The sequence below is a fragment of the Mobula hypostoma genome, chromosome 5, assembly GCF_963921235.1.
Source record: "Mobula hypostoma chromosome 5, sMobHyp1.1, whole genome shotgun sequence".
NCBI classification, from domain to species: domain Eukaryota; kingdom Metazoa; phylum Chordata; class Chondrichthyes; order Myliobatiformes; family Myliobatidae; genus Mobula; species Mobula hypostoma.
The window spans coordinates 26,822,010-26,849,726 of NC_086101.1; the positions used below are offsets into that span (position 1 = coordinate 26,822,010).

At 44.7% G+C, this 27,717-nt stretch overlaps 1 protein-coding gene across 2 annotated transcripts in view; it reads right to left on the reverse strand.

Annotated features, from left to right (window-relative positions):
• LOC134346161 (HEPACAM family member 2-like) overlaps positions 1-26,890 on the reverse strand; it is a 49,069-nt gene extending 22,179 nt beyond the window's left edge. For both annotated transcript variants that reach the window (XM_063047475.1, XM_063047474.1), the window contains exons 1-3: positions 26,621-26,890; positions 11,282-11,587; positions 5,060-5,317 (exon numbers count right to left, since the gene is read on the reverse strand). In XM_063047475.1, the coding sequence (XP_062903545.1) occupies positions 5,060-5,317; positions 11,282-11,587; positions 26,621-26,678 (622 nt within the window). In that variant the 5' untranslated portion in view covers positions 26,679-26,890. The remainder of the gene's footprint in view (positions 1-5,059; positions 5,318-11,281; positions 11,588-26,620) is intronic.
• Positions 26,891-27,717: the final 827 nt, after the last annotated feature.

Consider the following 27,717-nt stretch of genomic DNA (forward strand, 5'->3'; position numbering starts at 1 on the left):
ACTTCCTCAATGGGGGATGACAGTCAGAATAGATTGGAAACAATGGTCTAGTCTCTCTACACCCATAACTGTGTGGTGAGGCCTAGTTCAAACGCCATCTACAAATTTGCCGATGACATAAATATCGTTGGCAGAATTTCATATGGTGACAAGGAGCAAGATAGATCAGCTAGTTGAGTGGTGTCACCACAAGAACCCAGCGTTCAATGTCAGTAATTCCAAAGAACTGATTGTGGACTTCAGGGAGGGGAAGTTGAGGGTACACTCATCAGTCCTCATCAAGGGATCAACAGTGGAAAGGGTGAGCAGTTTCAAGTTCCTGGGTGCAATATTTCTGAAGATCTATACTGAGCCCACACATTGACGCAATTACAAAGAGGGCACAACAGTGGCTACATTTCATTAGGAGTTTGTAGAGACTTAGTATGTCACCAAAGACACTCACAGATTTCTACAGATGTACTGTGGGGAGCACTCCAACTAATTGCATTACCGTCTGGTATGGAGGGGTCACTGCACAGGATGATAGACAACTGCAGAAAGTTACACACGAGCCAGCTCCATCATTGGAACTTGCATCCCCAGCATCGTGGATATCTTCAGATGGCAAAGTCTCAAAATGTGGTATCCAGCAATAAGAACCCCCATAACCCAGGACACGTTGTCTTCTCATTGCGACCACCAAGGAGGTCGTACAGGAGCCTGAAGTCATATATACTGTTTTAGTAACAGCTTTTTGACAACAACCATAGAATTTTTGAATGGACAATGAAACCAGGTACACTAAATTGTTATTTTTGTCTATTTTGCTCTCTTTTGTACTTATTTAATATCGTTACTGGTTGTATTTTTAATTATGTATTCCAACAACCTACTGCTGCACAAAAACAAATTTCATGACATATGCCAGTGATATTAAACCTGGATCTGATTCTGATTAAGATATTAGAATGAGATCTGAACCCACAATCTGGAATTCAGAGGAGAGAATACTGTCACATGAGGCAGAGCTGACACCAAGGGAAAAGTTCACTGTGGGCAATAACAGAGAAACATTACATTGATTCTCGGGGAACTATCAAATAGAACTGTCAGTGCCTCACCTGCCGAGAGCCTATATTAGGGACTGTGAGCAAATTGTCAGCTGATGGAAAAGTGCTGAGGGCATGTTTTCATTGGGTGATACTTCAGTGCAACCTCATGAAGTTAACCCAGTACTTAATCTACTTACAAGGGATGCTGATACCATAAAGAGTTAAATGAAAGAGGTAAAAATGTTCTCCAAAAGAGAAAAAGAGGCCTCCTGTGATTTTTAAAGATGACATCCAAAACAACCACTGACATCATTTATCAAGGAAAGGAAAAATCTTCTTAATGGTTTGAATTTAAGCATTGTTTTGAACATATCAGATTGGAATCACCTTCTCCTGATCCATTGAGTGTGCATAAGCACTGGAAGATGTAATGTAGGTATCAAAAGCTGAAAATATCAGGTAATTGTTCCAGCTCAGCAGGTGTCTAAATATTTTTGGTAAGGAGGAGGAAATAGTCAGGACTGGGAACAAATCAATGAAATTCGTCATATGTGGTACCAGAGTGTGTGCTGACTGAACAACAGCATGTTTTATACCACATGTTATTTTTGCACAGGTGTGTTAATGAAAGATAACATATCTCTGTTCCCCACTGTAGCCCTGAGTTTTATTTTCTCTGCACATTCTCTACAGAAGGATTTGCCCAAGTAGCAGTGAGCAGCAGATGCTGGCAAATTACTTGATCTGACACACAGAGCTAATCAGCAATAGTCAGGATGTGATCGTTGTCCCACATACCACTAGTTAAAAGAAAGTAAAAATCAGTCAGTCTCCCCATTTGCAATCCCTGTAAAGTAAATTCCACACTCAGTCTGATTATGCATTCCTGCCAGGTGTTTTGCTGTCATATACGAGAAGCCTGATGTCCTACACTTACTGTCAAACCTGCCCAGTTTGTAAAGGCCAAACTTATACTTGTGCATCAAATCGATGCCATATGTATGGCATAGCTGCGTACCCTATGCCATAGCCTGACGTGCACCTCCCCAAAAATGTAACTACACATCGCGGTGAAACAGGCCGCAACAACTGTGATTTGTCCACTTAGTAGCATCGCATTTCCTCCTACGCTGCAATAGCTTCCCATTGGGTGACTGAAGGACAGGGAAGGAACTCTGGCTGCAACGCTTTCCATAAAGCTTTACAGACCTCCGAAATTATGGAGGACCCTGTGCTTGACGCCAGTTTGTGTCTAGCTGGTACAGCCTGTTGACTTCCACCTGAAGCTAAAAGTCGAATGGTGATTGCCGGTCTCTGAGTATACTGTGCGTACACTGATGAAAAATAAATGGTTGGAGACGATGAACCAAATCATCAAATCTACCTGCCGTCATCCGAAAATATTCCAAATGCATTTCCTTGTTCATGTCTCTCAGTGGCCGGACAAGCACAGAAAATTCACCCTCCTTCAGTTTCACTCACCATTGTTCGAAGTTTGAGTTTCTTCGTGTTGCGTTTCAACACAAAGAAACTCAACACAGTGGCATAGAAACCCCACCGCCATCTAGCATTTTGACAGTGAATTGCAGAGCAACACAAACACACCAACGCACAAGTATAAATGCTCACAATGGCGTAGCCCACTTGCGTAGGCTACGGCGTAAGCTAGTACACACAAGTATAAATCAGTGTTAAGTTGCTTGAGCCATGACCAAGAACTGAAGACCAAGAAAAATCTACTTCAGTGTACTTATGTGAAAAAGGATACTAAACAAATCAATATGATAGTTGGTAACTGTGGGTGGCAAGAGAAAGGTTTGGATCTGAAATTCAGAAACTGCAATACACCCTATCCTCATTATATGCAAGGGATACGTTCCTCGAAGTTGACGCATAATGTGAAATTGCATAATGTGAATAATTATTTAAATAGAGAAAATAGGGATGCGTTCCAGAGGGCTTCCTAAATATATTTTATCTGTAATTTATTCACATTTTTATACCAATACAACACAAAAACAGTACTACAAGACAACATTTATATTATATTTAATCAATTTATGGTAATATTCAATGTAATAAATCATAGAAAGTTAACATCCTCTGGTGTACAGTACTCACCAACAGCGGCAGGTGTGTTCGCTCCGGGAGATGAGTTGTTGTTGTGGTGTCGGGCAGCTTTACATGGATAAGGTGGATGGCTGTGGTCGTCAGGATGATATCAAGCACAGCAAGGGGTGAAGGAGTGAAGGAAGACTCACAGAACTCTTAGAACTGCCGGCAGCGGAAGATTACAGCGATTTGCATAAAGTGGTGAGGGTTGTTTGCTTGGCAGCATTTTGTTTTAAATTTGCTTGTAGGGAAGAAGGGTTGACGGCAGGGAACGACTGAAATGCTGACTCCGTTCTATACTTGGATCCATGTCCATCGCCATTTGTGCCAAGTGTTCCGACTCCCACCATTCCCTCACTGTTGGTAATCTCACGGGATTTTCAAAATCATCTGTTGCTTGCAGCATCTGAGAGACAGTTCGCCATAAAAAAATACTTACGCCTTGAATGTGGATCACACCGGTCGAGTGGCTGAATCAGCAATGTTGTGTTAGGCGGCAGGAAACGCACTGTTATGTTAGGATGAATGCTGTCCAAATGTTTAGGATGGGCTGGTGCATTGTCAAGCAACAAAAGAACTTTAAAGGCAAGATTCTATTCCCAGCAGTAGCATCCCAGAGCTGTGTTACCTTCAGAAGATGCCGCACTGTTTATAATTTCCAACTTTTCTTCAAGTGTTAAAGCGATTCTCTGCCGCTCGGCTGACGGCCCAAGACATGACATTGGATGCTTAGGAGGCATAGTTAAATATTTCAAGCACAAAATCTTTGCACCGTAGGTAAAACCAGCAAAAGTTTAAGATCGCGCATCCACACTTTGCCAAGACCAATGCGAGAGTGGGGGGAGAGAGATTGTGAAGCGTGCGCACAGAACTCATATTGGCGGGAAAGTGGTGCTTCTCATCCAAACAGTGAGACTGTGAGGTGTGCACACGTGACTTGTATTGGCAGGAAGGCAGTGCTCCTTGCATAACTGTGAGTTTAGGATGAATATAACGAGACGTTGGTAGAAATAGGTTCCTCACATAACTGTGAATCCTCATAGCCCGAAGACTCATATAACGAGGACAGGTGTATTATAAAACCAAGACGCAACAGATTCTACAGATGCTGGAAATCTAGAGCAACATACACAAAACATGATGGAATCAATTTCTCTAACTTCCTGTAACCACACACCGTTTCCCATCAACTTCCACCTCCACCGCTGTCCTTTGTTTTCCGTTATTCCAGTGGCCTCTCACTTCAGCTCTTCGCCAACACCGACCTCATGACTGTCCATCACCTCTCTCTGGTTCCCCACCTCCTTCCCTTTGTTTCATGGTCTCCTATCCTGTCAGATTCCTCCTCCTTCAGCCCTTTACTACTACTGCCTCTCACCTCCTTGCTTCTCACATCATTCCCTTTCATCCCTCTTCTCATATTTCCTGCCAGCTCGTCGTCCTCCCCCTCCCCCTAACCTTATATTCTGGATTCTGCCTCCTTCCTTTCCAGTCCTGATGAAGGATCTCTACATGAAATGTCAGCTGTTCATTTCCTCCAGTAGATATAGTCTGACCCATTGAGTTGTCCAGCATTTTGTGTGTGTGTTGTTCATTTTGTTAATCTAATTGGATTTCCCCAAAGAATTCAAAAAGGCATCGTCTCACCCAATCCCTGTCACAGAACAGTTCAGAATCCACCAACTTCTCCTGATTACCCTTCCCCTCATCTTTTTCAGAGTGATTGGCAATCCTTTCACGCAGCCAGGAGTCACCCATCCTCACTCAGTCAAACCCTTTGTAAATTGTAGCAAAATATCTATTAATTCCACTATTGGCAATCTTTGCTACTGTTTGATTAACGCAGTCTACATACCAAAGTCCACAAAGGTCATGACATATACCTTTAAGAAATCTCTATAAATGAAGCTTACCTGGGGTATTTATGGTGTAATTTGCCTGGACAGAGCTGACAGGATTGGTAGCAACACAGGTGTATGTTCCACATTCATTTGTCAAGTCTGTCAAGATGATGAGGCTTCTGCTTTCATTAATTAACCAGTGACGCTGTGAGATTTTCCCTCCATTTTTCAGCCATTCATATTTATGAGGATTTCCATCAACCTCACAGGTGAGTTGGATGGTGTTGCCAGGGTCGCTATAGCTCCTTATGAAAGTTTTCGACAGCTTATCTAGTGGGAAAAATGTTGAATAATCAGCAGTAATATTTCATTCTTTTTTTCAAATTAGCCCTCATTGGTCAAGTTATGAACAAACAAATGCATTTTACTGAATGATTGTAGATCGACAGAATAAACCAAAGAACAACAGATGATAAGACAGTTTGAAATTGGAGCCAATGTTTTATGTGTGAAATTTGAACACTTTTCCACACAAAGGATATCTGAAATTTTCTTCCACAAAAGGCAAATGATACCAGTCCAAATGTTGTTTAAGTTTGTGAATGGATCTGAATGTGTGGCTGAGGAACTGGTGCAGGAAGCAAGGACTTACATTCTTGGACCACTGGGGTATGTTTCGGGGTAAGGCTGAATTGTACAAAAGGGACGGGTTGCACCTTAATAAGTGGGGCACCAGCATTCTGGCAGGCAGGTTTGCCTCTACAACACGGGTGTGTTTAAACTAAGTAGTGGGGGGAGGGGATGAACTGGAAATATAAGGATGGAGATAAAGGGAAAATGAGAATAAGAAAAGTTAAGAATGACAGCAGAATCAACAGAGCAGAAAGCTCAAGAAGGGATCGTACAGTATGGCCAAGTGAAATAGGAATTGATATGGGAGGTGAGGGGAGTAATGAATTAAAAGTATTGTATATGAATGCACGAAGTCTAAGAAATAAAGTGGATGTGCTTGAGACACAGTTGGAAATTGGTAAGTATGATGTTGTGGGAATAACAGAGACATGGCTTCAAGTGGACGGGGCCTGTGAAATGGATATTCAAGGGTATACGTCCTATGGAAAGGACAGACTGATGGGCAGAGGTGGTGGGGTGGCTCTGTTGGTGAGGAATGATATTCAGTCCCTTGCGAGGGGGGACATAGAATCAGGAGACGTAGAGTCAATATGGATAGAACTGAGAAATTCTAAGGGTAGAAAGACCCTAATGGGAGTTATCTACAGGCCCCCAAACAGTAGTCTGGATGTAGGGTGTAAGTTGAATCAAGAATTAAAATTGGCATGTTGCAAAAGTAATGCTACAGTTGTTATGGGGGACTTCAACATGCAGGTAGACTGGAGGAATCAGGTTGGTACTGGACCCCAAGAAAGGGAGTTTGTGGAGTCCCTCCGAGATGGATTCTTAGAACAGCTTGTACTGATCAGGGACCTCGAGGTAAAGGAGCCATTAGGAAGTAATGACCATAATATGATAAGTTTTAACCTACAATTTGAGAGGGAGAAGGGGAACTCGGAAGTGTCAGTATTACAGTTGAACAAAGGGAACTATGGTGCTATGAGGGAGGAGCTGGCCAAAGTTCAATGGAACAATACCCTAGCAGGGATGACAGTGGAACAGCAATGACAAGTGTTTCTGGGAATTATGCAGAAGGTGCAGGATCAGCTCGTTCCAAAGAGGAAGAAAGATCCTAAGGGGAGTATGGGGAGGCCGTGCCTGACAAGGGAAGGAATGGACAGTATAAAAATAAAAGATAAGAAGTATAACATAGCAAAGATGAGTGGGAAGCCGGAGGATTGGGAAACTTTTAAAGAGGAACAGAAGGTAACTAAAAAGGCAATACGCGGAAAAAAATGAGGTATGAAGGTAAACTAGCCAAAAGTATAAAGGAGGATAGTAAAAGCTTCTTTAGGTATGCGAAAAGGAAAAAAATAGTTAAGACCAAAATTGGGCCCTTGAAGACAGAAACAGGTGAATTTATTACAGGGAACAAGGAAATGGCAGATGAGTTGAACAGGTACTTTGGATCGGTCTTCACTAGGGAAGACACAAACAATCTCCCAGATGTAATAGTGGCCAAAGGACCTAGGGTAATGGATGAATTGAAGGAAATTTATATTAGGCAGGAAATGGTGTTGGATAGGCTGTTGGGTCTGAAGGCTGATAAGTCCGCGGGACCTGATGGTCTGCATCCCAGGGTACTTAAGGAGGTGGTTTTAGAAATTGTGGACGCATTGGTAATCATTTTCCAATGTTCTATAGATCAGGATCAGTTCCTGTGGATTGGAGGGTGGCTAATGTTGTCCCTCTCTTCAAGAAGGGAGGAAGAGAAAAAACAGGGAATTATAAACCGGTTAGCCTGACGTTGGTGGTGGGAAAGAAGCTGGAGTCAATTATAAAAGATTAAATTACAACACATCTGGATAGTACTAACAGGATTGGTCTGAGTCAGCATGGATTTGCGAAGGGGAAATCGTGCTTGACTAATCTTCTGGAATTTTTTGAGGATGTGACTACGAAAATGGACAAGGGAGAGCCAATGGATGTGGTGTACCTGAATTTTTAGAAAGCCTTTGATAAAGTCCCACATAGGAGATTAGTGGGCAAAATTAGGGCACATGGTATTGGGGGCAGAGTACTGATATGGATTGAAAATTGGCTGGCTGACAGAAGACAAAGAGTAGCGATTAACAGGTCCTTTTCGGAATGGCAGGCGGTGACCAGTGGGGTATCGCGGGGTTCAGTGCTGGGACCGCAGCTGTTTACAATATATATTAATGATTTAGATGAGGGAATTAAAAGTAATATTAGCAAATTTGCCAACGACACAAAGCTGGGTGGCAGTGTGAAATGTGAGGGGGATGTTATGAGAATGCAGGGTGACTTGGACAGTCTGGGTGATTGGGCAGATGCATGGCAGATGCAGTTTAATGTGGATAAGTGTGAGGTTATCCACTTTGGTGGTAAGAACGGGAAGGCAGATTATTATCTAAATGGAATCAAGTTAGGAAAAGGGGAAGCACAATGAGATCTAGGTGTTCTTGTACATCAGTCACTGAAAACAAGCATGTAAATACAGCAGGCAGTGAAGAAAGCTAATGGCATGCTGGCCTTCATAACAAGGGGAATTGAGTATAAGAGCAAAGAGGTCCTTCTGCAGCTGTTCAGGGCCCTGGTGAGACCACACCTGGAGTACTGTGAACAACAGGAATTCTGCAGATGCTGGAAATTCAAGCAACACACATCAAAGTTGCTGGTGAACGCAGCAGGCCAGGCAGCATCTGTAGGAAGAGGTGCAGTCGACGTTTCAGGCCGAGACCCTTCGTCAGGACTAACTGAAGGAAGTTAGTCCTGACGAAGGGTCTCGGCCTGAAACGTCGACTGCACCTCTTCCTACAGATGCTGCCTGGCCTGCTGCGTTCACCAGCAACTTTGATGTGTGTTGCTGGAGTACTGCGTGCAGTTTTCGTCTCCAAATTTGAGGAAGGACATTCTTGCTATTGAGGGAGTGCAGTGTAGGTTCACAAGGTTAATTTCCCGAGATGGCGGGACTGTCATATGTCGAAAGATTGGAGCGAATGGGCTTGTAAACTCTGGAATTTAAAAGGCTGAGAGGGGATCTTATTGAAACATATAAGATCATTAAGGGATTGGACACGCTGCAGGCAGGAAGCATGTTCCTGCTGATGGGTGAGTCCAGAATCAGAGACCACAGTTTAAGAATTAGGGGTAGGCCATTTAGAACGGAGTTGAGGAGAAACTTTTTCACCCAGAGAGTGGTGGATATATGGAATGCTCTGCCCCAGAAGGCTGCGGAGGCCAAGTCTCTGGATGCTTTCAAAAAGGAGATGGGTAGAGCTCTTAAAGATAGCGGAATCAAAGGTTATGGGGATAGGGCAGGAACTGGATACTGATAGTGGATTATCAGCGATGATCACAGTGAATGGCAGTGCTGGCTCAAAGGGCCAAATGGCCTACTCCTGCACCTATTGTCTATTGTCTATTGAATTTACTTCTCGAATTTGTTGCTGACAACTGCACAACATTACCAGAAGAGGGCACTACAGCAGGCAGAGAGACGAGACACCAGTAAATGTATTAATAAGCGCCTTTCATGAAATGGCAGTCAAGGCTATTTTTCTGTGTGAGGTCCTCAGTCCATGGGCTCCTCACTCCATAGAAATAATGACTGAGGAAATAAGAGATTGTTATCATGACAATCTTGGATCTGGCTCTCAATGGCTTTGTGATTGAACCCAACAGTTCAATGATAGACCTCACTTACGGGTACACCTGAAAACCTGAAAAGCCTGCATGCAGAGGAGATACTATCAGGTTCCAATGAAGGACAGGAGATTTCTACATACTAGTGACAAATCTTTGGTGAAGAAATTAATTCCTCATCTCCAAAAGGATTTTCTGCCTTAAGTACCCTGTCAATCCTAAAAGGTTGGAGAGAAATGGTAAAGAAAATTTAATAGGAGGAATCAGATGTTTGGCCATCGAACCTGTTTTGCCGTTCAATACAATTGTGGCTGAATTGCTATTTTAAACAGTGTTGTCTCTGGTGTTTTTTGAGTGTCTAGAAATCTGTTATTGCTTTCTGGAATCTATTCCAAGACAGCCTACAGAGTGAAATTTCACAGGGAACCAGCATGGGCTGTGTCCCAGGGGTGTAAAAACTCACAACTTTTAATTTCTTACCCCATATCGCAAAACTATAGCATCTGATTCCAGACTCCCAACAATATCCCTGCGCCCAGTGTTTCTTGCTCTCAGAACTTTATATTTCAAGTTCAACTTCAAGTTTTGTGTCTTCTGACTGTACATATATACAACCAAACAAAACAACATTCCTCCAGACCACAGTGTACCCATAATACTTAATGTATATCACAAACACATAAAACATTACCATAAATAATAAACTATCATTCAAAAATGCTCACAGATAAACTGTACAGTAAAGCAGTTCGCTGTACTTGTGGCGAGACCTTGGTAGCAGCCGCGTATTTGTTAGATTTAGAGTTAGGGTTAATCTCACAGCCTGAGGGAAGAACCTGTTACCCTATCTGGCCATCCTAGTCCTGATACACCTCTAACCTCTAACTCCTTGCTGATGATAGTGGGTTAAAGAGATTGTGTGATGGGTGGTAGGGGTTCTCAACAATACTTCGGGCTGCCCAGTCTACAACGCTGCCAGTAAAAGTCACAAATAGGGGAGAGGGAGTCTCCAATGACCCTCTCAGTGTTTTTTTTCCTATCCTCAGTAGGGTCTTGCAGTCTGATGCCTTGTAGCTTCTGTACCATAAAATGATTCAGCCAGACAGGACACTGGATGGTACTCCTATACAAAGTTCTTAGGATGGGGACAGAGAGCCTTGCACACCTCAGAAAGTGTAGATGCTGTTGTGTCTTCTTGACAGTTACTCATTGGGGTTTACTCGTCTGCACTAAATGGAAGCTGTGGCCTGCGAATAATATTGTGATGAGGCCACACTTAGGTTGGAGGAACAATGCCTTATATTCCTTTTAGGTAGCCTCCAATCTGATGGCAGAACATTCATTTCTCAAACTTCTGGTAATGCCCCCCAACCCTTCTCCCCCTTCTCCATGTTCCATCCCTTTTCCCTTCTCTCGCTCCTCTCCTTGACAGCCCATTGCCTCCCTTTGGTGCTCCTTCCCCCTTTTCCTTTCTTCCATGGCCTTCTGTCTCTTTCACCAATCATCTTCCCAGCTCTTTACTTCATCCCTCTCCCTCCAGGTTTCACCTGTCGCCTGGTGTTTCTCTCTCCCCTTGCCAACTTTTCAAATCTACTCCTCAGCCTTTTTTTTCCTCCAGTCCTGACAAAGTGTTTTGGCCCGAAACAGTGACTGCTTTTTTACTATAGATGCTGCCTGGCCTGCTGAGTTCCTGCAGCATTTTGTGTGTGTTGCTTGGATTCGCAGCAACTGCAGATTTTCTTTTGTCTGGGTTCATCTCACCAGGACAGAAATATATGGTAGATCACAATTCCATAGCAACTCCTCAGAGGGAGAGTGAATATATATGCAAATACAACAGCGGCTGACTGAACAGCTACATTTATTTCACTAATGTTATATCTTCTGGGTGAAGAAACTAATTAATTTACAATAGTATCGATAATCACAACTCCTGTATGTACAGTTCTGGAGTAAATGAATAAATAATTCAACAGCTTCAGCATTTTCGAGGTACACAAGCAAGTGAATACTTACAGAACAGAAGCAATTCTATTGTAGATGTTCTTCTCTCATCTACAACAAAATTATAAACACCTTGATCCTCAGGTTTTATCCTGTCTACCAGCAGACAGCCAGTAGAAGCGTTAAACTGTAAACGGGATCTGAATTGTTCATATGGTTTCTCCACAGGTTCATCTGGAACGTAATCCAAAATAGTAACAAGACTTTTGTTGCTGCCAGTGAAGGTCCATAAAATTTCACTCCTGCTGAGATCACCTTGGTGTTCAGGATCCAGAAAAACCGATGAGCCAATGGTCCCATTTACTACTTTCCATTTCTCTAATTTGGATTAAAAAAAGAAAAGCATTCTTTGAACTCTAGGGGTAGAATTCTGATTATTCAGCAGCATAACTGAGGTACGATCACAAATCACAATATATTATATCAACAGACATTTATAGAATGCCATCCTAGAGTTTTGGAACTTGGCCATGTGGAACCAGAATTTCCATCAGTCGTGTCAACCAAGTTAATGGGTTCATCCACGTCACAGAACAGTAGAGCCAGGAACAGGCCCTTTGGCCCACGATGACAAATGAAACAAATCCCATCTGCCTGCATGTTCGATTCCCTTCATTTTCATGTACCTTTTTAAATTCCTCTTAAACACAGCAACCATCACCTGGCCTCTCCAAGCTCCCTGAAAAGGTCAGAGGGAAGATCATTGTACTTGAAAACAGCCTTTCTTTATATTTTGTAAAGCTCCAAATTGCAGCCAATTAAGTTACTCGGGTGTTACATTACTGAATGCTAATTTGACTCTAATTGCAACCATCTAAGATTTTCAGAAACAAACATTTTTTTATATATTAAGTGCAATCATGAACAATAGCCAGATCAGAAATGCTGATCAAGTCAACTAGTTCCCAAAGAGAACTCTGATAGGCCAATCAGATGGTTCACTGCTGCTCAGCGATAGAACACAAAAAAAATCATATGTACAATTAAGAAACATTAAAAAATAGTAGAAATACTGGAGTCATGATAATCATGATGAAGTCTGCTAGAGAGAGACATTTATACACATGCTGTCCTCCATAATTCAAAGAGATTGAAGGATAAGGTTGCAGGGTGACAAAACATGGCAGGAGCACTTGGAACTAAAAACGAATCCCTACCGGGAGAAAACAACACCTGTTCTTTCCGTACTGTTCTCCAGCAGTTTAAGGACTAAGTCCAGCTGGAACATAACTCACAAGTGCTCTTGAATGTCAGGTATTAACCCTACCTACCAACAACCAAGCATTGCCATCCTGGTCCCCTTCATGATAGCTTATGAAGAAGCCTGTGACTTCCCTCCCAGAGATGATAGGTGTTTGTGCACTCGACTCTTGAAGGCTTGGACCCAACATCGCAGATGTTGCCAACCCCAGCATCTGGAAATCTGTTCCAGATTCTGATAACACAGTGAAGGAAGCTTCTATCCAGTGTGTAGGTTCTCGCATCAGGCATAGAAACAGCATGAGCAGGCATAGATAAACTTGATCGTGTGGTGCGCCGTCTCTCATAAGATGAAGGTAGCATGGCGCGAAGGTCTGCAGGGCTGTGGCTGGTGTGCATTTTGTATAGCACAGTAGCTGCAGCAACCTGTCGCCTGTAGTGTAAGCTACTGATAGCTAGCTTCTCATGAGTTGTGGCTTCATCTACACCTATAATCCTGAGAGCCTTTCTTTGAATGGAATCTAGCTGGCTGAGGACACTCTGTGAGGCATTCATCCATGAAATACTCCATGATACTTCGTACCTGGGCTTTGTAAACCATGGCTCTGCCCTCTTTGTCTAGTTTGGATGCTTCTGTTTGCAGAGCTCCAAGTCTTTGTCCAGCCTTGTTTGAAATAGTGGAAAGGTGTTTATCCCACACCAACTTGCTGTCAATATTAACACCGAGGATTACTAGCTCCTTTAAATCCAGCTTGCAGTTCCCAAAATACAGATCGGGGTTAGATGGATTTCTCTTCCTAGACATCACCATCGCCTTGCACTTAGTAGGCTCAAAGGTGACATTCCAGTCATCTGTCCAGGCTTTCATCCTGTCAAGATCCCTACTCAGGCCTGCTGCCTGTTTAATATTGAAAGCTTTTTTCTACATTTTAACTGAAGTAATAAAACAATTCCTACATTCCTAAAGCTGGAATCTGAGATGTTTCACTCCCATTCACTCTCATTACAGAGCACAGCATCCACTTTTTTGAGAATCGGCTAAACCAATATCTGTGTGTTAACAGTGATCAACCCGATGTAATGAAACAAGTACCATTGTTGATTCTTTTCCACCTTTATTAGTAGCAAGCTATGAGAGAGAACCTTCCATCTGCACTCACAGAGACGGAAGGCTGTCTGTAATGAGCACAGAGGTACAGAGTTTTTTATACTATCTTTGTCACGAAAGCCTAGCAACAGTGATAGTCCGAGATAAAGACCACTTAATCACCTAAAACAGAGGTAGACGTACTTGACAAAAAACACTTAACCACATCAGGCAGAGAACAGGTAAACAGGGAACAGTGTATAATTAATTCTCACATCCTGCATGTCCTTTTCTGGACACTCAGCGTTCACATGTTATCAGGACAGTTTGATGCTTTAATATCCCAGTACAAAAGAACAGTCAGATCAATGGATATTCCAGATACTCAAATAGAGCAGAATTTAATAATTCAGAAAAGAGACTCTACCGAAATTAGGAAAGGAATGTAAGGAATGCCCTGCCTTATCTCCTCCTTTTGTCGAAACCAAAAAGGAGTGAAATCTCAGGAGGTATCCACTTGTGGGTCTGTGTGAGTTTTTAATCCTTACCTCACCCTAAAGAGCAGCTGCTCAGACATTCTGCAGCTACTCTCAAACCAGAATACACAGGCACAGTCAGTATTCAACCTTAACCCATTATTTACAGGAATCTAAGAATCCCCCAATTCCCTTCAAACTGTGTGATTCCCTCCTTTTGTCATTCCATGATAACCTAAATTAGTGCTGAGAATGGATCAGAGAGCTTGTTCATAAAGACCTTTCAGCAGGTGTTAAAGCAACTCAGCAATACGCAGCTGTTATGATAACTACTATCAGTATTATTGCTCCGTGTAGCGAAGAAGATGTCCAAGATCCTCCTAGTAACCAGCCTATCCACCCATCCCCTCCAGTGGGTCCTTGTCTAAAACTGCCTGGTTGCTCCTGGAGATACATTATAGGACTCATCCCTAATATGGGTAAGACACTTGTCTCCCACAATCACACATACTCCTCCCTGTTGTGCTGACTGGTAATCCACTGCATATTGAGTCTGCTGTGCAAAGAGTTGTAGTTCTGCCATCTTCTGGTTGATAGCCTCCAATCCTTTCATAGTGCTGTTTCCAGTGCCGTCAGCACACAAATGAGGTAGTTACGGTTCTTTGCGGCTATGGTTCCTGCCGAACCCCCTAGAGAGAGAGTACTGAGAAACCCATGGCCCGAAGAGCAGCTCAGAGTAGCAGGATCTTTCCAATCTGCACGAAATTCCTTACTCACAGACCAGGCTGTCAGTTGCTGTCAGATGTGGGCCTTCTGGGGGCAGGGAACAGAAGGGAAACCGATTGTCCCGATAGTGAGGAGTGGAGGTAGGTTGGTGGTAGCCGTAGTACAGGTGCTATTGAACGAGAATACGTATCCTTTTTTGGCTCGATAGCAAGTGTTATTACCAGTTAACACTTTGTCATACCATAAGTGTTCCTTGGGGTACAGGGAAGAGTATTCAAAAGTCCCTGATCCAGCTGACTCGAGTCCCATTACAATATCTACATACATACTGAATTCCCTTTGAAAGGGGTACGCATTGTTCTTGGGTACATTCGCAAGAGATTTTCCCTTAGTTATCTTATATCAGTGGTCCAAACAATGCTTGTTCAAAAAGGTATTTCTCGGGGTACCTGGGCTGTGACGCACCCCCATCCTTTCCCCATGAAACAGAAAGAGTAGTCCCTTGTGCTCTTGCAGCGTGGGCTAGTTACCCACTCTCCCCGTCCCTTACCCCATGCCACTCGCAGGTCCCCAGGCACCCAGGGTTATGCCTATCACCGGCATGATTATCTACAGTCGTATCGTTTAGGGTCTCACTACATTGTCCCCATATCCCTCTCCGAAACTTTCCCTGTCTCCCTCTACATTCTGCCCCTGATCTATCCTTCACTATTAGGTCATGCTCCTTCCAGAATAGCCCTGATGGGTTAGCTACAAACAGTGCTTCTACACATTGTGCCAAAGGATAGCATGCAGTACGGTTACCATGCAATCACTTATGTGTTTGATAAAACAGGTTATCTTCCAGAAGCATTGAATTCAACATAAAGCAAAGAGGTAAGTCCATAAATGATTAATCTTGGGCTGGGAGCCATCTCTTGCAGTCGCTGAGCTGTATCCAACATTCCTGGCCTTGGATCTTAACGGTTGTGGCCGTTTGCAACAGGACCTGAAGGGGACCTTTCCACCTAGGTCCAAGCTTGGGTCGTTCCCAGTCACGAATTAGCACTAGTTCTCCAATCCTTGGGTCTGGCTGGTCCGCCTCTTGCTCCCTGGGTTCCTTAAAGTTGTTCTGCACCTGAGAAAGAAGAAACTTTAGAGAGGATGTAAACTGGCGAAAATATTTCTGCAATTCCTCGCTCATGATGTGGAGATCAACCTGAGTCGGGGGTGTTAAATTGGCATCCCAGGGTGGTCTTCCTGGCGGCCATAGACGATCTCCACCGTGGATACCCCCACGGCAGAGTGTGGGGTAATTCTCATGTGATATAAGGCCAAGGGAAGCATCTTTAACCAATTCAGCCCGTTTCCGAGGTCAATTTCATTTGCTTGCTTTTCAGCGTGCCGTTTGCCCTTTCCACAATACCTGCTGCTTTGGGGTGATAGGAACAATGGAACTGCTGTTCAACATGCAAGGCCTCACACAGCTCCTTGTTAATCTTTCCCACAAAGTGTGGGCCATTGTCTGAGCTGATCTGCCGAGGTATCCCGAACCTCGGTATGATCTCTGTCAGTAGCAATTTTACCACTGTTGAGGCTTTATTATTGGTAGTTGGGAAGGCTTCTATCCACCTACTAAAATCATCTACTACAACAAGGCAATATTTACAACAGTGCACTCACGGTAACTCAATAAAATAAAGCTGAATGCATTCACATGGCCCACCTGGTAAGGGAGTTTTCCCTGTGGGGTATCTTATCCCCTTACCCACATTAGTCTTCTGGCAGATCAAACAGGATTGTATTTTTGCTTTGGCAGCTTCTTCCAATCTTGGGTGCCACCATGTGCGGAGTAAAATATTACTCATTCCCTCCTTGCCAAGGTGGGTGTCTGCATGCAGGCAATCAAGCAACATCGGCAGTAATATATTAGGAATATAGACTTGCCAACTGCGGTATGCCAGAGGCCTGTGGACATTGAATGCGCATATCTGTGTGTTTTCCAGAGTTCTCTCTTGGAATCAGGGGCGTCCCCCTGTAGATTTTAGATTGTGGCCATGTCTGGAGTGCCCGGCGCTTGGGCTGACTTAGTTATTGCGATGGCTAATTTCTCTGCAGTTAAAACTATAATAATTGCCTCTTGCACAGCCTGCTTGGCTGTTAAGTCCGCCCGATTATTTATACTTTATTCTTTATTGTTGCCAAACAATTGGTACTAGAATGTACAATCATCACAGCAATATTTGATTCTGAGCTTCACACTCCCTGGATTACAAATATTAAATATTAACGATAATAAAAATAGTTAAAATTAGAAAATATTAAAAATTTAAATTGTAAATCGTAAATAAAAAAGAGAAAAATGGGAAGTAAGGTAGTGCAAAAAACCGAGAGGCAGGTCCGGATATCTGGGGGGTACGGCCCAGAGCCGGGTCAGGATCCATTCAGCAGTCTTATCACAGTTGGAAAGAAGCTGTTCCCAAATCTGGCCATACGAGTCTTCAAGCTCCTGAACCTTCTCCCGGAGGGAAGAGGGACAAAAAGTCTGTTGGCTAGGTGGGTCGTGTCCTTGATTATCCTGGCAGTACTGCTCTGACAACGTGCGGTGTAAAGTGAGTCCACGGACGGAAGATTGGTTTGTGTGATGTGCTGCGCCGTGTTCACGATCTTCTGCAGCTTCTTCCGGTCTTGGACAGGAAAACTTCCATACCACGCTGTGATGCACCCTAGAAGAATGGTTTCTAGTCATAGTCATAGTCATAGTCATACTTTATTGATCCCGGGGGAAACTGGTTTTCGTTACAGTTGCACCATAAATAATAAATAGTAATAGAATAGTAATAGAAAATAGTAATAAATAGTTAAATAGTAATATGTAAATTATGCCAGTAAATTATGAAATAAGTCCAGGACCAGCCTATTGGCTCAGAGTGTCTGACCCTCCAAGGGAGGAATTGTAAAGTTTGATGGCCACAGGCAGGAATGACTTCCTATGACGCTCTGTGTTGCATCTCGGTGGAATGAGTCTCTGGCTGAATGTACTCCTGTGTCCAACCAGTACATGATGTAGTGGATGGGAGACATTGTCCAAGATGGCATGCAACTTGGACAGCATCCTCTTTTCAGACACCACCATCAGAGGGTCCAGTTACATCCCCACAACATCACTGGCCTTACAAATGAGTTTGTTGATTCTCCTGGTGTCTGCTACCCTCAGCCTGCTGCCCCAGCACACAACAGCAAACGTGATCGCACTGGCCACCACAGACTCGTAGAACATCCTCAGCATCGTCCGGCAGATGTTAAAGGACCTCAGTCTCCTCAGGAAATAGAAACGGCTCTGACCCTTCTTGTAGACAGCCTCAGTGTTCTTTGACCAGTCCAGTTTATTGTCAATTCGTATCCCCAGGTATTTGTAATCCTCCACCATATCCACACTAACCCCCTGGATGGAAACAGGGGTCACCAGTACCTTAGCTCTCCTCAGGTCTACCACCAGCTCCTTAGTCTTTTTCACATTAAGCTGCAGATAATTCTGCTCACACCATGTGACAAAGTTTCCTACCGTAGCCCTGTACTCAGCCTCATCTCCCTTGCTGATGCATCCAACTATGGCAGAGTCATCCGAAAACTTCTGAAGATGACAAGACTCTGTGCAGTAGTTGAAGTCCGAGGTGTAAATGGTGAAGAGAAAGGGAGACAAGACAGTCCCCTATGGAGCCCCAGTGCTGCTGATCACTCTGTTGGACACACAGTGTTGCAAGCACACGTACTGTGGTCTGCCAGTCAGGTAATCAAGAATCCCTGATACCAGGAAAGCATCCACCTGCATCGCTGTCAGCTTCTCCCCCAGCAGAGCAGGGCAGATGGTGTTGAACGCACTGGAGAAGTCAAAAAACATAAACCTCACAGTGCTCGCTGGCTTGTCCAGGTGGGCGTAGACACAGTTCAGCAGGTAGACGATGGCATCCTCAACTCCTAGTCGGGGCTAGTAGGCGAACTGGAGGGGATCTAAGTGTGGCCTGATGATAGGCCGGAGCAGCTCTGGAACAAGTCTCTCCAGGGTCTTCATGATGTGGGAGGTCAATGTCACCAGTCTATAGTCATTGAGGCCGCTGGGGCGCGGCGTCTTCGGCACAGGGTCTTCTACGATGCATCTATAAAAATTAGTGAGTGTTTTAGGGGACAGGCCGAATTTCTTTAGTTTTCTCGGGAAGTAAAGGCACTGGTGGGCCTTCTTGGCATTGAACTCTGCTTGGTTGGATCAAGTCAGGTCATTTGTGATATTGACCCCGAGGAACTTAAAGCTTTTGACCTGTTCCACTTGCGCACCACCGATGCAAATTGGGTCGTGCGGTCCGCTACTCCTTCTGAAGTCAACAACCAATTCCTTCATCTTGCTGACGTTGAGGGATAGGTTATTGTCTTCGCACCATGCCACCAGGTTCTTAATTTCCTCTCTGTACTCAAACTCATCATTACCCGAGATACAGCCTACAATTGTTGTGTCATCAACAAACTTATATATTGAGTTTGATGGAAACTAAGCTACACAATCGTGGGTGTACAGTGAGTCACTGCAGAATCATCGTGCAGGTGAGCTGAGCATTTATAACTGCCAATTTTTCAGGGAGGAGGATAGCCTTGGAGGAGGTTCTTTACATAGGTAGCATTCTGAATCGGTCCACCAGAGCAGATCAGGAACCCTCTTTGAGCCCACAATTGTCCAAAGTCATGGGCTACCACAAAAGCATAGCAGGAATCCATGTAAATGTTTGCGTTTTTACCCTTGGACAGAATGCAGGCTCGAGTGAGTGCTAATAGCTGTACCTTCTGGATGGAGACAGGGGGCTGAAGGAAGCCCCTCTCTAAGGTCTGAGCGTCAGCGTATCCATGGAGGCGTTCCCCAATCTCAGAGACTGTCAAGCTGCCGTCAACGTAAAGGGTGAGTTGTGGCTCAGGTATGGGCGTATCTGAGAGGTCAGGTCGGGGCAAGGTGAGAAAATGTTTCCGCAGCAGGCAGTCATGGGGAAGCTCTCCTAACTCGGCTGGGGGTGCTTCTAGGAAGGTTGCTGGGTTGACAGTGTTACAATAGGCAAAGGTAAGGAGTGGGTTATTAAGGAGTGCTATTTCATATCGGCTTAGTCTCGCCTGGGTAAGGTGCTGTGTCTGGTGAGAGGTAAGTAGAGCCGTAATGGTGTGGGATGAATAAACAGTCACCGGCTGTTGGAGAGTGACGCTTGATGCTGCCGTAACTAGGGAGTAAATGGCTGGGAGCATCTGTGAGCAAGGGGGCAGTCCCTGGGCTACAGGGCCTAGTTTAGTAGAGTAATAAGCGACAGGTCTGTGCCTGTCGCCGTGGGTCTGGGTAAGAGCTGCAGTGGTTTTACTCTGGTTGGCTTAGAATCCCTGCCGTGGTTCCAGAAATGGGTGATTGCCCTTTTCATTGCTTGCTTATTCTTACCGGGCCAATTCGTATCATTAATTCTGATTGCCTTAGAGACATCCTCAGGCAGGCACAGCAAAATCAGTGTGTTAAACTGGGGGGAGGCGTTACCAGCATTATAGGCAGTATCCCTGGCGTAGAGGGAGCAGAATCGTTCCCAAAAGAAACTACCGTTCCCCTCCCCACCCCCCGCCTTTGGACGGCACTCGAGGACCTTAGTAATGTCTACTGGGCATTGTAGAGCCCTCCGGAGGGCATTCTTTATGGCATTTACCTGGTTTGCAGGTTGGACTGCTTGGGAAAAGGTTTGCCAGTTGGCATGATTTCCCAGATGTTCTCTCCAGCTTTCCTGTTCGCCAGTGGTAAGAGACATACAACACAAACTATAGAGGTCCTGTGGGGTTACCTGGAACATCTGGATCATGCTGATCACATAATCAATAAAACCTTCAGGGTCATTCTTTCTCTTTGGGGCCTGACTCATGATCATACATATTTCTTGGGGTTTCCAAGAGGCATAAACAAATATGGTAGGGTTATTAGCAACCTGGGCTGGATCGGGATTGGGAACTGTTCGGTTTGGGAGCTGTCGCCTGGTGGGCCCGTGTGCTGCGCCCTCCCATCCCTCAATAGCCCTACCTAGCATGGATGGGGGTTCGGAGCCCTCGAGGCCATCATCACTGGTACCAAAATCTGAATCAGTATTGGTATCTGATTGGGGGTCTACCAAGGGTCCATCTCCCACCAAAAAATTCCGCTGTCTGTTGGTCCTCTTATGCCTCTGCTTGAGCTGGCCGATCTTTCAAGAGGCTATGGGATCGTGGGATTGGCTTGGGGAGGCACTTTGTGTAGGTCGGTTGTTGATTGTACTTGCATTATACAGTGGTGGTGGTGGAGGGGTAGATGGGGGCTGTGGCTTGATCTCTCCAGTCCTCCTCCTGCTCGATCTTGTTATCATCAAATAGCATGGGCAGTCCAGACAGGTCAAGAGGTACCTCAGTTTTACCTTTGCCAGCCTTAAAGTATAGGCATCCGTTAGTCTTGCGAGACTATGGATCTGTGCCTGGAAAGTCTTCACTCTCCAGGGCGCAGGCCTGGGCAAGGTTGTATTGAAGACTGGCAGTTGCCCATGCTGCAAGTCTCCCCTCTCCACGACACTGATGTTGTCCAAGGGAAGGGCATTAGGACCCATACAGCTTGGCACCAGTGTCGTTGCAGAGCAATCTGTGATTAAGTGCCTTGCTCAAGGACACAACACGTTGCCTCAGCTGGGGCTCGAGCTCATGACACTCTGGTTGCTAGTCCAATGCCTTAATCACTTGGCCATGTGCCAGCTTTAACTTTCCTTTTATCCTTTTCTTTCTCATTAGTTTTGTCCTTACTACCTTGCCTATAATTCTTATGCTCTTGATTATCATAATCCTCACATTGACCCTTCAATGTCTCCCAAGACTTCAGATTCCCTTCAGTATCACATACACTAATCCCCCTCCGACGTGCGTTGTACTCCCAGCTAGTTTGTTTAGATCTATTGGTTAATTCTTCTGCCGTTTTTCTCCAATTAGACATTAAGCCTTTCCATTTCTGCCCGGTGTTGCATTTCCAAATTGCCTCTTTGGCTTTAAGGCCTTTATCAACATCCTATGTTCCACCCAAAGGTCAAATATGGTTACCCAATTTCTTATTCTAACATGCTGATAATCTACAATAGTCATTTTCTTTTTCTGGGTCATCTTTACATAATTTAAGTAATGGTGTGTTATTTACCGATTTATCTAGTGTCTGACCCATTGTTCCATACAATTTTACATTTTCATCTCTACCAACGGAGGACCCTAACCTCCTTTTTAGTTCCTGGAGGACCTCCAAATTCCAGGGGGACTTGAACCTCCCTTAAAATGCTCTCAAACACTAATCAGTTACTCTTTTTCTCTCATGCACTTCAGGTTCCTGACCTTCGCATGGGGGATTTCCCCACTTAACAACTAGTCTAAGGCAGGGTGTAGATACTCAAGATATGGCCTCAAACTGGGAATTGAACCCAACTCTTTTCGTTTAGTAGAGGACTCAAACCCCGCTCTTTCCCTTTTACTCAGCAGAGGACTCGAACCCCACCCTTATTCTTTTAATTAGCAGAGGACTCGAACCCCACCCTTATTCTTTTACTTAGCAGAGGACTCGAACCCCGCTCGTACCGTGGCACTTGGGTGGTCCTTAATTAGGTTCTTTAGAAGTCCGTTAGAGAGTCGCCCATCAGATGAATGGTTTTTCTGTGCGACTGGCTAGTGGGAGAGATCAAGGTGAATCTTACCTTGTGGGCCCATCCGTCTCAGGTCACAGCCGCACAGATTATCGCTGACACCGTCTCACTGGGATCACTCGTTTGGACTCCTGGCTGGCTCACCAAATTGTCAAGGGTGATCAACCCGATGTAATGAAACAAGCACCACAATTGATTCTTTTTCACCTTTATTAGTAGCAAGCTACCAGAGAGAACCTGCCATCTGCACTCACAGAGAGTCAGTCTCTCTGTCTAAGCACAGAGGTACAGAGTTTTTTTATAGTATCTTTGTCACGAAAACCTAGCAACAGCGATAGTCCAAGACAAAGGCCACTTAATCACCTAAAACAGAGGTAAATGTACTTGACAAAGAATACTTAATCACATCAGGCAGAGAACAGGTAAACAGAGAACAGAGTATAATTAATTCTCACATCCTGCATGTCCTTGTCTGGACACTCAACATTTACATGTTAGCAGGAGAGATTGACCCTTTAATATCTCAATACAAAAGAACAGTCAGATCAATGGATATTCCAGATACTCAAATAGAGCAGTACTTAATAATTCAGAAAAGAGACTCTATCGAATTTAGGAAAGGATTGTAAGAAATGCCCAAATGGGTGTGAAGAGTCAGGAGGCATGCACTTGTGGGTGTGAGCTTTTAATCTTTATCTTACCCTAAAGTGCAGCTGCTCAGACATTCTGCAGCTTTTCTCAAACCAGAATACACAGGCACAGTCAGTATTCAACCTTAACCCATTATTTACAGGAATCTGAGAATCTCCCCATTCCCTTAAAACTTTATCATGTGTACCATATCATCTGGGGAGATGCTGGACCAGGGCTGCTAATTCACAGAATCCTTCAGCAGATGATAGACATAGAAGAACTTATGCAGCCCCGATGATCCTGTGATTTCAGTCCCTGAGGCACATGTGTGTGTATCCTTCAGGAAGGTGAACCCATGAAATACATCCAACCCAGACGGGGTACCTAGTCAAAGTACTAAAGATCTGCGCTGATCAACTGGCTGGAGTGTGCACTCAGATCTTCAACCTCTCGCATTGGCAGTCCATCTTCTTCAAGCAGGTTTCACTTATACTGGTGTCTGTGAAGAACGGTGACCTGCCCCAATGACCAGCATCCAATAGCACTTACATCCACGGTGATGAAGTGTTTTAAGAGGTTGGTGATGAAACACAACAACTCCTCCCTGAGAGGTGACTTGTAGCCACTCCAATTTCCCTGCTGGCTCTACAGGTTCACAAAAAAACGCCATCTCATTGACTCTTCACTCAACCCTGGAACAAATGGACAGCAAAGTTGCCTACATCAGGATATTCTTAAGGAACTATGGAGATGATGCATACTGGAGGAATGGAAATACTGGAGACTGTAAGCAGGGGAGGGAAAAGTTTGAGGGCAAGGTGTAAAGTAAGCAAAAAGTAATGGCAGAGAGCTCTGTCATGGTTTGAGATTGCCAGTTGTACAGAGGATAGGATCAGAGGATTTTTCAAAGCCTTATTGAAAAAGTATAACATCAGCTAAACTAATGGGAACTCTGAGGTGTTTAACACAAGGAGCATTTCAGATAGCTTTGAGAACATTATTTCCACATTGGGAATACAGAGCGAACTCCCAATGTAATCTCAAAATAATCTGCAGATGCTGGGGTCAAAGCAACACTCACAACAAACTGGAGGAACTCAGCAGTTTGGGCAGCATCCGTGGAAAAGATCGGTCGATGTTTCGGGCCGAACCCTTTGTCAGGACAAAGGGTTCCGGCCCGAAACATCGACCAATCTTTTCCACGGATGCTGCCCGACCTGCTGAGTTCCTCCAGCTTGTTGTGAGTGTTCCTAATGTAAACTTCCAGGGCACTCTCTGCATCAAATAGCTCTAAACCCACCAGTGTAGATGGTGTGTGCATCATATGGCTTCAAAGTATGAAATACCAACAGATCTGATGACATGCATTGGAATATATTGTGGTGAGCATTCAGTCCATAACAGACGAGAAGAACTCATTTAACTCAACAGCCATTTTATTGTAACAACTACCAAAAAACAGATAGGGAACTATGATTCGGAGAGAAAACACACTCACACACCCAGTCACATGGGGGGGGAATGATTATTACACACCCCAATTACAGTCAGCGTGACCCACAAACATCCAGGCGAATAACTGTATAACCCAAGCTGAATTGTAGCGGTAAATGAACTTGAACATCCCACCATAATCACATGAACCTATTTGAAAACAAGAATAATAAATACCGCTGGCCATTAGGAATGCTGGAGCGGGCTGATGAACCCCAGAGTGCCACGCTGCTCCTATCGAAGGGTCAGCCTTCCTCAGCAACTCCAGAGTCCGTAAAAAGTCCGGGTGGTGGTCGACGCCGCCGCCTGGGGCGCGGTGGACTCCGGAAGTCGGCCAGCCATACCTCGTGCTCTACTGTCTTTTCCTCCACTGCAACGCGCAGGAAACACTTCTCTCTCATCGCTGCATAGTCGCCAGAGACCATAGCCAGCGGGACCGCCATCATTGTCCACCTAGACAGGGACGGCTGGTCCGTGTTGGGGAGGACACTCGGATGTTTGGTAGTGATGGTTGACCCTGTATCAACCAACGCAAGGCATCTGATGCCCTCCACCACACAGTCCTCGCATAAGGCTTTCTCATCACCCAAACAGACCACCTGGACAAGCGATAACGGAGGGAATTCTGCTGGAGTTCTCAGGCGGCGCTGCCCACTCAGCGTTTCCCGATGGCTGCGCTGGGCTGTAGCGTGGTACAGCGTGACAGTCGCCACTCTGGTAGTAGAGATCGCTTCCTGCCACGTGACGGGTTCAGCGCAGCGCAGGGCCCAACTGTCTCACGGGCTCCTCCACATCAGTTCCCTCCTCTGACTCGGTGATACAAGCATAGAAACATAGAAACATAGAAAATAGGTGCAGGAGTAGGCCCTTCGGCCCTTCGAGCCTGCATCGCCATTCAGTATGATCATGGCTGATCATCCAACTCAGAACCCTGTACCTGCCTTCTCTCCATACCCCCTGATCCCTTTAGCCACAAGGACCAGATCTAACTCCCTCTCCAATATAGCCAATGAACTGGTCTCAACTGTTTCCTGTGGCAGAGAATTCCACACATTCATCATTCTCTGTATGAAGAAGTTTTTCCTCATCTCGGTCCAAAAAGGCTTCCCCTTTATCCTTAAACTGTGACCCCTCGTTCTGGACTTCCCCAACATCGGGAACAATCTTCCTGCATCTAGCCTGTCCAATCCCTTTAGAATTTTATACGTTTCAATAAGATCTCCCTCAATCTTCTAAATTCCAGCGAGTATAAACCTAGTCGATCCAGTCTTTCATCATATGAAAGTCCTGCCATCCCAGGAATCAATCTGGTGAACCTTCTTAGTACGGGCTAGCGGCATGCGGGGCGACGTTGGAACAGCTTGGTAGGCTAAAATTGCTTCTGCCCTCTCCGCCTCTGACAGTGCCTTGACCAGCAATGATGGTGTTGTCAGGAGAACATGCTGCCGAGGAGGCTCCAGCGTCACCTCCTTTACCAAAGCGTGTAGGGCAAGCTCTTCCTGGACTGCGGGAGGAACTGGGGGTAGCCATGCCGAGCACAGTGGCGGAGATCTGCTGCAATCGCCGCAATGCTTTCTCCCGCACGGCGCTGTGTACAGCCCAGTTGTTCCTTCATTGCTTACTCTAATAGACCATCGCCGTAACCCCGCTCCAGTGCTGCATAAGGTCCCCGTTTTATTGCGATAAGTAAAAAAAACACAAAGCAGGCGCTAAGACCGAGGAGAGAACCCACTCAGTCACATACAGAGGGGAGGTGATTATTACACGCCCCGGTTACAATTCGGGTGACCTACAAGCGCATAACTTTATAACCCCAGCTAAAATGTAACAATAAATGAATTTGACGTCCCACCATAATCCCATGAACGCATTTTAAAAATAAGAATAAATAGCACTGGCCGGTAGTAATGCTGAACCGGGTTAACGACTACGGATCCCACCCCACCCCCAGCAGGAACTAATAACAGAGCGCTTGCATTTGGACAAATTTCTGAATAGGTACTGAGATGAGAATATACTTTCCACCGCTCCGTGATGGTTAGAATCTTACCTGGAGCTCCCAGCGACGCCAGCAGAACGAGCGAGATGAAATGAGAGCAGAACAACATGTCGAATTACCAAATAAAGATAGAGATCGGCAACAACGGAATATTCATCAGCTCAAACACGAGGAAATCTGCAAATGCTGGAAATTCAAGCAACACACACAAAAAGTGCTGGTGAACGCAGCAGGCCAGGCAGCATCTCTAGGAAGAGGTACAGTCGACGATTCGGGTCGAGACCCTTCGTCAGGACTAACTGAAAGAAGAGCTAGCAAGAGATTTGAAAGTGGCGGGGGCGGGGGACGGGGAGATCCGAAATGAATCAATTAGTTACTAATCAGTTATAATTTCTGATCTCCCACTTTCAAATCTCTTGCTAGCTCTTCTTTCAGTTAGTCCTGACGAAGGGTTTCGGTGGAAATGAATCATTTCTGAACTCCGCCTCCCATGCATAAATGAGTTGTTTCAGCAACGACCATGTGCGTTTAACTTGCTACTTCATGGTATAAAGGAAATAATAATTTTTACAGCTGCAAATCTTCAGACCTCAATCATAGTCATGGTTATAGTCATACTTTATTGATTCCCGGGGGAAATTGGTTTTCGTTACAGTTGCACCATAAATAATAAATAGTAATAGAAATAGTAACAATAATATTACTATTAGTAAATAGTAATAGACATAGAAATAATAAATAGTAATAGAATAGTAATAGATAATAGAACCATAAATAGTTAAATAGTAATATGTAAATTATGCCAGTAAATTATGAAATAAGTCCAGGACCAGCCTATTGGCTCAGGGTGTCTGACCCTCCAAGGGAGGAGTTATAAAGTTTGATGGCCACAGGCAGGAATGACTTCCTATGACGCTCTGTGTTGCATCTTGGTGGAATGAGTCTCTGGCTGAATATACTCCTGTGCCCAACCAGTACATGATGTAGTGGATGGGAGACATTATCCAAGATGGCATGCAACTTGAACAGCATCCTCTTTTCAGACACCACCGTCAGAGAGTCCAGTTACATCCCCACAACATCACTGGCCTTACGAATGAGTTTGTTGATTCTGTTGGTGTCTGCTACCCTCAGCCTGCTGCCCCAGC